The following is a 12,480-nucleotide window of genomic DNA, read 5'->3' as shown; positions in this document are numbered from 1 at the left end:
CTCTTCGTAACAAATTTCAGTACCTAAGCAAAACATTTTCTCATTGACTTTAAGTCTTATTCCACACTCTAACTCCACCACCATTTTGTCATGAATAGCATGTTTCATCATTGATCCTCATGAGTGGTCATTTGTACTGATCATAGTTCTAACAACTATTAAAGTTATTTACCAATAGAGGGCTGTTGTTTTGCACAAATTATTCTACAAGCTCCATTTATTTCAGTCTTCATGAATTTATATATTTTAGTAGTGCTTATTTTTATAATATTAATATTATGAGGAATATGTTTTTTTCTGTTTTTCCTGATTTCACTCTGAGTCAGTTCATACAAGTCTTTCTGAATCTCTTTAAATAATCTATTTCCTCATTTCTCTTTTTTCCAGTTCACACTATTTATTTCAATAATCAAAAATCGTAATTCTGACAAAAATACTTTGTAGATAGACATAAAAGCACTATATGAATATCAGCTATTCTAGTCCATAATTTGAGATTGTCATCCAAGTCTTATGCAAATTTTATGCTTCCATTTCCCAAAAGTTTCCTTCTCTGATGTGGTGAGACGTGATCTTTCATTTGGAATGAGTTCTGCTTCTGGGGTTGTAGACATTTTTTCACAACAATGAAAATCTAAACCTAACAATCTACATTATTAAAGATAACTAACTATAATATACATTGTTAATTAAATTAAACTACCATTACTGGTACAATATTGACTTGGTATGAAGTTTAATCATGTGCAGAGGATAATTAGATCAATCCAGTGCCAAACTGAGTCCAAAAGTTTCAGCTAGGTATTTGGGTGAAACTGGAAGAGACCTCAGAGTGCCATCAAGTCTGGTCCATTTACTTTTTCAAAATTTTGTTAAATCCAGAATTTTATTTAACCTTTTTTTTCAAAACTACATGTAAGTACAATTTTACATTCATTTTTATAAAAAATTTGAATTCTAAATTCTCTCCCTCCTTCCCTTACTACCCTGACACCTTCTTGAAAAAGGAAAGAATTCGATATAGGTTACATATGTACAATCATGCAAAATATATATTCCATATTAGTTATGTTGTAAAAGAAAACACAACCCTCTTCCCCCAAAAAAAGAAAAAGAAAGTAAAAAGGTATACATTGATTTGCATTCAGACTCCATCAATTCTTTCTCTGATGGTGGATAGCAGTTTTTTCACATAAGTCCTTCAGGAAATGTCTTGGATCATTGTATAAGAAAATAACTAAATCATTCACAGTTGATCATTTTAAAATATTGCTATTACTGTGTACTGATTCTGCTCACTTCACTTTGCATCAGTATTGTAAGTCTTTCTGGGCTTTCTGAGAACATTCTGCTCATCATTTCTTATAACACAATAGTATTCCATGACAATACATGTCACAACTTGTTCAGCATTCCCCACTTGATGGACATACTCTCAATTTCCACTTCTTCACCATCACAAAAAGAGATACTATATATTTTTGGATAGATTTTGGTCCTTTTCTTTTTTGACTTTTTGGGATATAGACATAGTACTCCTTTTTCTGGGTCAAAGCATATGCACGATTGTATAGCCTTTGGCTATATTTCCAAATTGCTTTCCAAAAAGGTTTTATCAATTCAGATCTCTAACAGTGCATTAGTGTCTCAATTTTCTGACATCCCCTCCATCATTTATTATTTACCTTTTCTGTCATATTAGCCAATCTGATAGGTGTGAGGTGGTACTTCAGAGTTGTTTTAATTTGAATTTCTCTAAACAATAATAATTTAGAGCATCTTTTTATATGATTATAGATAGCTTTGCTTTCTTTGTCTGAAAACTCTATTCCTACCCATTGACCATTTGTCAATTGGAGAATGACTTGCATTCTTATAAATTTGACTCAGTTCTCTATATATTTTTGAAAATCAGTCCTTTAGTAGAGAAACGTGCTCTAAAATGTTTTCACAATTATGATTACTTTGTATTTCCTTTGATTCTGTTTAAACCCTGTTTATCCTACACTCTCTCCTTTCATCCTATCCAGTCTCAAAAGTGTTTTGCTTCTAACTACCACCTCTCCAAATCCAACCTAACTTCTGTCAACCCCTCTTTTCTTATCCTTATCCCTTCCTACTTTACTTTCTTATAAGGTAATATATATTGCTATATGAAATTGAATGTGCATGTTATTCTGTCATTGATCCGATTCCAATAAGAGTAAGTTTCAAGAGTTCCCCCTTAAGACCCCTCCATTTATCCCCTCAACTATAAAAGTTACTTCATATTTCTTTTATATGAAATAATTTACCCCATTGTACTTCTCCTTTCCCCCTTCTCTCAGTGCATCCCTTTTTCTCACCCCTCAATTTTATCTTTTTAGATATTATCCCATCAGAGTCAAGTCATACTTATGCCCTCTATCTATGTATACACCTTCTAACTGCCCTGATAATGAGAAAGTTCTTAGAAGTTATAAGTATATTGTTCCCATGTAGGAATGAAACAGTTTAACATCATGATTTCTCTTTCCTATTTACCATTTTATGCTTCTTGAGTTTTGTACTTGAAATTGAATTTTTCTATTCAGCTCTCAATATGCTTGAAAGTCTTCTATTTTGGTGAATATCCATTTTTCTCCCTGATTTATTGTATTCAGTTTTACTGGGTAGGAGATTTTTGGTCATAACCCAAGTTCCTTTCACTCTGGAATATCAAATTCCAAGGCTTCTGATCCTTTAATACAGAAGCTATTAAATCTTGTATTATACTAACTGTGGCTCAATGATATATGTATTTTTTTTTCTTTCTGGCTCCAGGTAATATTTTTTCCTTGACCTGGCAGCTGTAGAATTTCCCTATAATATTCAGTTTTCACTTTGGAATGTCTTTCAGAAGGTCAATGGCATTTTTTTTAAATTTCTATGTTACCCTCTGGTTCTAGAATATCAGGGCATTTTCCTTCATAAATTCTTGAAAGATGATATTTGTTTTTTTTATTATGGCTTTTAGGAAGTCTAGTTATTCTTCAAATATCTCTCCTCAATCTATTTTTCCAGGTCAGTGGTTTTTCTAATGAGAAATTTCACATTTTATTCTATTTTTTCATTCTTTTGTTTTTGTTTGATTGTTTCCTGATGTCTTATGGAGGCAGTAGCTTCCATTTCTCCAATTCTCATTTTTAAGGAATTATTTTCTTTAATGAGTTTGTGTGCCTCCTTTTGCATTTTTCAAATTCTACTTTTTGAGAAGTGGATTTTTGTACATTTTTCCATGTGGCCAATTCTGCTTTTTAAGGAGTTCTTCTCTCTTGTGGATTTCTGTGTCTCTTTTATCATTCAGCCTATTGTTTTTAAGGTGTTATTCTCTTCAGTATTTCTCTGCCCCTTTAAACAACCTGTTGACTCCTTTTTTCATTGTTTTTTTGTATCACTTATTTCTTTCCTCATTTTTCCTCTACTTCTCTTATTTGATCCTTAACATTCTTTTTTGAGCTCTTCCATAAATTATTTTGGGGCTTGAGATCAATTCACATTTTTCTTTGTAGCTTTGGATGTTGCAGTATTGACTTTGTTATCTTCTGATTGTATTTTGATCTTCGCTGTCACCATAGTAACTTTCTATGGGCAGGATCTTTTTTGTTGTTGTTATTTACTCACTTTCCAGACATTTCCTTAACATATAACTTAATGTTAAAATGGGCTCTGCTACTGGGGTAGTGAAGATAGTGTCCAAGCTTCAGGTTTTTTGTGAAGTTGCTTTCAGAGCAAGTTCTGAGGCATCTGTTTCAGTTCTTCCAAGGTGGTATGATCTAAGGAGATATATGGTCACTGGTATCATGGCTTGTGCTCTGTTCTATGAGCAATTACAAGCACTCTTTTAATTCCTGGAACTGCGAACATTGTCCAAACTCCCCTGTATCTGCCAGCTCTGGTGTCCTAGTGGTTTTCCTAACCCTGAGAATCCCACGCTGTACTGTGACTGGGAACTTCATCTGGGTAGTGCAACAAAGTTATACACCAGATGTCAGCAAAGAAGCTCCTACAATCTCCTTTTGATCATTTGTTCCACCTCCTTGCCATCTGTAGGCTTAGAGCTTCAGAAGCACCTGGTGTTGATTCAGTTGCCTTCAAGGCCTGTTGCTGACTTGCTGAGGCACAGCCTGCTTTTCCTTGTAGGGATATTGCCTATGGTGGACTATGCTCCCCCTCTCATCCTGGTGTGACAGACCTTTCCTGCTGACCTTCTAGATTGCCTTATGCTGGAAAATTGTTTTACCCCCATCCTTTTGTGGGTTCTTCCACTCCCGAATTCATTTTGAGTCATTATTTTAAAGTTGTTTGAAGGGGAATTTGAGAGAGCTCAGGTTAGTCTTTAACTTTTCTCTGCTATCTTGGCTCTTTCCCAAAAATATCACAAGTTATTCTATTCTATATTTTATAATTGACACACATAAGGAAGGGAAGTCATCCTAGCTGAAGCAATGAGACATCCTGAGAAAAAGACAGGAGGCAGTGTGTGCTGGCCAGGCTAGGCCATTACAATCACCTTAACCATAGTCTTCTGTCAGACCCTAATGGGGATATTCCAGGACCCTGAAACAAGAGCTTTGGGAATTAGAAGTGCTTCAGCCAACATTGTGTAAAATGACTCCTATAGAGAAGAAGCATAGCGACTTCCCCTCAGGTGTGACAGCCACAGCTATTACAGAGCCAGAAAGGAAAATTCTTGCCACCAGAATTTTGGCTGTGCTTTGTCAAAATGATTCAAAATGGTAAAGTGAAATGCTGTTATAGTGGAAATGGCATGAAAGAAGATTCATAACCATTTCCTTTGCCACTGCACTATAAGGACTATGGGATTTTTCTCTTACGTGCACCTGAAAACTTCCATATGTGTTGTGTACCCATATTATAACATGAGCTCCTTGATGATAGACACAGTTTTACTTTTCTTTTTTATCTGCTGTGCTCAGCATAGTGTTTTTTACTTAGTGAGCACTTGACAAATGTTTCATTCACTCATTCATTCAAAATAACACTCCTAAGCAACTCTACTAGATAATAGGCTAGACTAATTCAGGTTCCTGTTTCTTCAATGTAATGAAGTATATTTTTTCTTTAAATCTGTAATTTATCTTTTCAAAAATTTCCCTATAGTTTTACAAAATGAAAAAAAAATCCTATTATTGCAGGAAATGTGGGTCCAATGTATGGAAAATCTTATATTTTGAAACAAAAATGAAACATTGATCTGTTGCCATTTTAAAATAAAATGTACTCCATTTTCATGGATCTTGCAAGGTATTTTTACCGCCTCTTAAAAATGAAAGCTCAATTTCCATTTTTTGTTTTACAGTGTGAAAAGATGGAAATGGTGTTATTAAATGGCAGTGAGGTGTAATTTACAAAGTGTCATCCAAAGATTACACTATTCACAGGAATTTTACAGCTTTAACATGAAGTCAATAAAAATACTGGTAATTATCATATGCTGCAGAAAGCTCAGGATCAAATATGAACTTTTCCTCTTCTCACATATTCATGTACACTTACCATAATAATAGTCACTATGCTTACATAAGGTATATTTTACCAAATTAAAAGTAGTAGATTCTTTTCCTGACACTCTTGCTTTTAAAGCTAAACTGAGCTCATTCCTTCAGAGTAATTAGTTGATTGGTAGCAATGTTAATATATGTTGAAAGCTATCTTTTCAGTCAGCTTCCAAAGACTACTATTTAAGTTAAAGGATACTGACATTTGCTTAGGAAGGTTGAATGCCCAAAGTGTATGCACCTATGAATTTCAAAATAGCCAATAACAACTGATGAACACATCATTTTCAGTAACCACAAAATTAGTTTATATTTACTCCTCTTTACAAAGTATACTCACATATGACATGTGCTTTGATATCAATAGCATTGTCAGGTAGCACACTGAATGACATAACCACTAAATACCAAAGAGAAAAATTAAACGAATTACAAGTAGAAACCATAACACTGTTTCAGTAGAGGAACTCAGTTTACCCTATCAACTGTAGATACAGTTAATTTAAAAAATAAACAAAAATGTAAAGAGCCTGAATACTATTTTAGAACAAAAATTAGACACAATACTTCTTTGTTGCTTATTGAATCGAAATATAACACATATTTCTCAACTGGACATGACTCCTTTATAAAATCTGAACAATTTAAAATGAATAATCCTTACAAACAAATGTATAAAGCAGTAATATTATACACATTCTCTATTGAACACAATGAAATACCAAATATGTTAAATAAAAAGCCACAGAAAACAGTAAAATTGAAAGTTCTCTAAAAATTAAGTTGACAAAAATTAGAAAAACTTTTAAGTAGTTCATGCTGAAGGTGAAATCACCAGAAAGATATAGCGATAATGAGTATTTTGATTGAGCATTATACATCAATGTATTTTAAGAAACAAGAAAATTTAAAGAAAATAAATGAGAGAGAGAGAGAGAGAGAGAGAGAGAGAGAGAGAGAGAGAGAGAGAGAGAGAGAGAGCAGACACAGGGTGAGCTGAAGATGAAGGGAAGATATCTAAAAGAAATAAAATGAAATTAAGGGATGAGAGAGCAACATACTGAGAGAGGGAGATAGGGAGAGATAGAATGGGGTGGAATATCTCGCATAAAGGTGACAAGAGGAAGCAGTTCTGTGGGAGGAGGGGAGAGGGCAGGTGAGGGGGGAATGAGTGAACCTTGCTCTCATCAGATTTGGCCTGAGGGGGAATACCATACCTATTCAGTTGGGTATCTTACCCCACAGGAAAGAAGAGGGAGGAAGATAAAAAAAAAGGGGGGGGATGATGGAGGGGAGGGCAGATGGGGGTGGAGGTAATCAAAACAAACACTTTGGAAAAGGGACAGGGTCAAGGGAGAAAATTCAATAAAGCAGGATGGGTTGGGAAGGAGCAAAATGTAGTTAGCCTTTCACAACATGAGTATTGTGGAAGGGTTATACATAATGATACATGTGTGGCCTAGGTTGAATTGCTCGACTTCTTAGGGAGGGTGGGTGGGAAGGGAAGAGGGGAGAGAATTTGGAACTTGAAGTTTTAAAATCAGATGGTCAAAAACAAAAAAAGTTTTGGCATGCAACTAAAAAATAAGATACACAGGCAGTGGGGCATAGAAATAGGGAAGGGAAAAGGGGATGAGAGGGGAGGGGGGTGATAGAGGGGAGGGCTGACTGGGGAACAGGGCAACCAGAATATAAGCCATCTTGGAGAGGGGTGGAGGGTTGAAATGGGGAGAAAATTTGTAATTCAAACTGTTGTGAAAATCAATGCTGAAAACCAAATATGTTAAATAAATAAATTTAAATTAAGGAAAAAAAAAGAAAATAAATGCTATCACATATATGAACATTGATTGCTAATGTGAATGTATATATATAACATGTGCATGCATGTATGTATGAGGATATATGTATATGAATAAACTGTGTATACACTATATATATCTTGCTATAGAGGTACTCATGAATATAAACATTGTGCACACATGTTTTTATGCACATATGCATACATATCTGCGTATACATGTATTTTTTTGTATAGCCAAAAAAGCAAAACTATGTTAAATCAAAAATTTGAACAGAATTCTTTCTGAATAAGAAAATGAGGCATCATCAAATAATCAGCACATTGAAAAAAAAATACCAAAAAAATCCAAACAACACCGAGGTTCACAGCAGAATTTTTGTACTTAAAAGAAAAAAGATAATTCTTGTGGTTATATAGATTATTCATAAATATATGCCTAAATAAATTTTATGAGGTAATTATTTTGCTGAATTTAAATACAGTTCAATGATAATCCTAAAAACAAAATATAGAACAATTTCATGAATGAATATAGGGATGAAAATAAGAATTATAAAAATGTGGGGCAGGTAGGTGGTGCAGTGAGTAGAGCACCGGCCCTGGAGTCAGGAGGACCTGAGTTCAAATCCGGCCTCAGACACCTGACACATGTACTAGCTGTGTGACCTTGGGCAAGTCATTTAACCCCAATTGCCCTGCCAAAAAGCAAAAAAAAAAAAAAAAGAATTATAAAAATATTAGCTAATGGAATACCGCAATGTGTTGAGAAAATTATTAATCATAATCAATAAGAACTTGGCCTAGACTTCTCAAACTGATATATCCTCAGAAAGACATAATAAAATATGGAATCCAAAAAATCAAAACAACTATATACTTATGATAATAGATACAAAATATTTTGATAAAATATCTATTTGTGACAATTTTTTAAAAAGCATATAAAGTATAAAAGGACTTTTTTTCTTCAAGAAAATAAAAAAAAAATTACCTTAATTTTGGAGCCAATACAATATACAACAAAGATATTAGAAACATTCTTTCCAAAGTATATCTGTTCTGACCATACATATATAACTTTATATTGGAAATTTTAGCAATAATAACACATACAAATGTAGATTAAAAATAAAGTAAATATCTTTTGTAATGGTGACATTGAGATATAATGAAATCATAGATTTATAGATGGAAGCAACCTTAGAGCTTACCTTGTGGGGGTTCTTAACCTTTTACATTTCTTGTATACTTTTGGCAGTTTGGTGAAACCTATGAATACCTTCTAAGAATAACACCTAATTATCTACATCAAAAATCATAGGAAATGCTAATTGTCATTTAGACAGTACTGAATCATATGTATACAGAGCATATACACACATATATATATATATATATATATATATATATATATATATATATACACATATGTATATATATATAGTCATATGTATGCTATCTGAAGCTATGAACCAAATGAAATAATCTATGCATGGATGCTAAGATTAATTGGCTTACTTGAAGAAAATACTCTTTGCAGATGACATCATGGGGCAACTAGAAAAACTAAAAACCTCAACCTACAAATTAGCAGATTTAAGAGTTAAGAGTTCAGTAAAGTTGAATTATAGAGGATTAACTTCCAAAAGTCATTTTCATTCTTATTTGTTATTGCAACAATGAATACCTTGGCATTCACTGTCTGAATGCCAGGTATGTTAATTTTCATCCTTCCCCCAGGGTCTGCCAGTATTTTTTAATATCCAGGCTTGCTGCCATTGGCTCTAGCTCCCACCAAAAGTGTTTTTTCCAATGGAAGTGACCCCTGGACCCCAGTTAAAATTAACCAACTAACAGTTGGCATAGCTTTAACAAAAGAATATTTACTTTAAAACTATTGCAAGAAAAAACACTGAAACGTTTTCCCCAAATACCTGGGTGAATAATCTTCTCCTGTACTACTTATGTCTCTGAACAGTAGAGGGTCTAAGATTAAACCCACTTTTTAGCTCCATTCACATAGTCCCAAAATCCTCGTTCCAAGGTTATAATGATAAGATTCCAATTCTACAGGGGAGTCTACTTCCTGGGTCTAGAAATATAATAATCCAACCAAACAGAACAATCCAAAGCAAAACCCCAACCCCAAGCTCCTTTCTTGGGGCTAAATAGTAAAAGGAGGGGGGAAGAGAAAGATAGACCTTTCCCAGACTTGGCCCATTGGTGGCAACTACACTGTGGATAAACACTTATCTTTGTCCCCTGCTCCCCCCAATGGAACCAAGGGAAAGAGAATGTAGTAGTCTGGATTTTTTTTTTTAATTACGCATCCTACTGCAGTCACACACCCAATGAAAAGAGAATACTCTCATCCACTCGGTACAAGAATATAGAACATAGAATGTCTTCTTTTAGAAGCACGTCTTTAACTTGCTCTGTTTTAGGTGATCTGGACATCTGAAAAGCAAAGTCCCAGTTACACTAGTCATAAAGAAGAAATATGCACAACAAAGAAAACACATTTAAAATAATAGCAAAACAACAGACATTTGGGTTGAATCTGCATAAGAATTTATGGAACTTACATGATAATTAAAAAACTGTGATGACCAATACACAAAAAGACTCAAGTAACTTGAATATCATTCTATGTTAATAAATATAATATTTATATAATAAAATTTCCAAAACACTCCAAAACCAATTAATAAATTTTAAGAGGAAGGGAATATGAATTTATTAGGTGACTACTATGTACCAGGCACTGTGCTAAGTACTTTTTACAAAAATTACCTCAATTGATATATTTAAAGCAACCAATCAATATATCTATACAGAATCAATATTCTTTATAGAATTAGGCAAAAGTAAAATGAAAATGTGAACAGAAAAACAAATAATTCACAGTAATAAATGTCACAATAAAAAGGGGAAAATAGCTGGTAAAAGTGGGTCTTGTACTTCCAGATTCTAAAATAAATTATGAAGCCATCATAATCATAACTAGAGATGTTGAAAAACAAAACAAAAGCAAAATACAAAAACAGAGAAAGAGATCAATGGAATAGAACTTTAAAAAATTATAAAAATTATTGATTAGTTAGCAAATATAATGTAAAAAATGCCTGAGCTTTATAGTAAAATAATTTGAATCTGTGTCCTATACTTTATACTGAAGAGAGTTCAAATAAGATAGCACACAATCAAGGAGGGAAAAGTTGTGAAGAATATAATGAAGACTTTATCTAAATTATAGAGGTGAAAACTGGGGGATGGGGATCCACAACAGAAAGAATAATTTGGGACATGATGGATGTGCTGCTTACATTTAAATAAGGTACAACAATAAAACATAATTGAAAGAAAAAAAGAAAAATAACAGATTGAATAAATATGAAAAATATGGCAAAATCTTTAAATTTAATATTAATAAGGAACTGTTAAAATCTTTCAGTGATAGCTTCCATTTCACATCGGATAAATATTCTATAAACACTGAAAAATATGAAAGAGGAAACAACCATTAATAATAATTACTTGAAATAAATGTTCAATTTCAATAACAGAGACACCAACTAAAATTCTATGGAGGTACTGTCTCATCCATCAAAGTGACAAAAAAAAATGAAAAGCATCAATATTCAGTGCTGGCAATGTTGTGAATAAACAGATAAACTCATTCCTTGCTGGAAGAATTGAAAGTATGTCAAACTATTATGCAGAAGAATTTGGCACTACATAATAGAAATTTCAACAAAATCCTAACTTTTGACTTAATAATTCTATTTTGCTGATTATATCCCTAAATTTTTAGAAAAAATAGGAAAATATGTCTGAAGACATTTACATAGTATCATTACATGTGAAAGTGAAAAAAAAAACTTAAAAACTGAGAGCAGCTTTTGGCTTTCAGAGCGGGATCATGGCGGTGGGCAAGAATAAGCGCCTCACCAAAGGCGGCAAAAAAGGAGCCAAGAAGAAAGTGGTTGATCCATTTTTGAAGAAGGATTGGTATGATGTAAAAGCACCAGCTATGTTCAACATTCGCAATATTGGCAAAACACTGGTAACAAGGACTCAAGGAACAAAAATTGCCTCTGATGGCCTCAAAGGTCGAGTTTTTGAAGTGAGTCTTGCTGATTTGCAGAATGATGAGGTTGCTTTCCGTAAGTTCAAGTTAATTACTGAAGATGTTCAGGGTAAAAATTGTTTGACTAATTTCCATGGAATGGACCTTACCCGGGACAAGATGTGCTCCATGGTCAAAAAGTGGCAGACCATGATTGAAGCCCATGTTGATGTTAAAACTACTGATGGGTACTTGCTCCACCTCTTTTGTGTTGGTTTTACCAAAAAGCGCAACAACCAGATCCGTAAGACCTCTTATGCCCAGCACCAACAGGTTCGTCAGATTCGTAAGAAAATGATGGAAATCATGACCCGAGAGGTGCAGACAAATGACTTGAAAGAAGTTGTCAATAAACTAATTCCAGATAGCATTGGAAAAGACATAGAAAAGGCTTGCCAGTCCATTTACCCTCTCCATGATGTATTTGTCTGAAAAGTCAAGATGCTTAAGAAGCCCAAATTTGAATTGGAAAAGCTAATGGAACTGCATGGTGAAGGTGGTGGCTCTGGAAAACCTTCAGGAGATGAAACAGGCACAAAAGTAGAAAGGGCTGATGGCTATGAACCACCAGTTCAAGAATCTGTCTAAATAAGAACTTTTTAAAAGTTGAGAAATAAAAATTTATCATTGTGAAAAAAAAAAAACTGAGAGCAACTAGATTTCAAGTAGGAAAATCCTTTAATTGTGGCCAGAGTCACTGGAGAGTAGAGGGTATAAGCTACGAGAAGGTATAAGGTGATAGATGATAGATAGATAGATAGATATGTGTGGTACAAGAATAGTAAAGGGGTATAAGGGATAAAAAGACTGGAAAGTTAGGGAAGGCTCAAGATATGAAGGTCTGAACAATCAATTACATATTTGATTATGGAGGCAATAAGGAGCCACTAGAGTTTATTGAATGGTGGTGATGGTGGTGGTGGTTGTGCTGGTGGTGGTGGTGGTGGTGTGTGTGTGTGTGTGTGTGTGTGTGTGTGTGTGTGTTTGTGTGTGTCTGAGAGAGAGAG

General features: G+C 33.9%; 1 protein-coding gene across 1 annotated transcript; it reads left to right on the top strand.

The window, feature by feature from the left end:
• The first annotated feature begins 11,245 nt into the window (after positions 1-11,245).
• LOC118831277 (40S ribosomal protein S3a-like) lies at positions 11,246-12,110 on the top strand. Its single transcript, XM_036738533.1, has one exon. It carries the CDS (start codon positions 11,267-11,269, stop codon positions 11,903-11,905), a length of 639 nt encoding a protein of 212 aa, XP_036594428.1. The 5' UTR covers positions 11,246-11,266; the 3' UTR covers positions 11,906-12,110.
• The last annotated feature ends 370 nt before the right edge of the window (positions 12,111-12,480 follow it).

Source organism: Trichosurus vulpecula, chromosome 9 (assembly GCF_011100635.1).
Source record: "Trichosurus vulpecula isolate mTriVul1 chromosome 9, mTriVul1.pri, whole genome shotgun sequence".
In the NCBI taxonomy this organism is placed as follows: Eukaryota; Metazoa; Chordata; class Mammalia; order Diprotodontia; family Phalangeridae; genus Trichosurus; species Trichosurus vulpecula.
The sequence above is the reverse complement of the archived record's forward strand: the minus strand, read 5'-3'. Positions and strand labels throughout refer to the sequence as shown.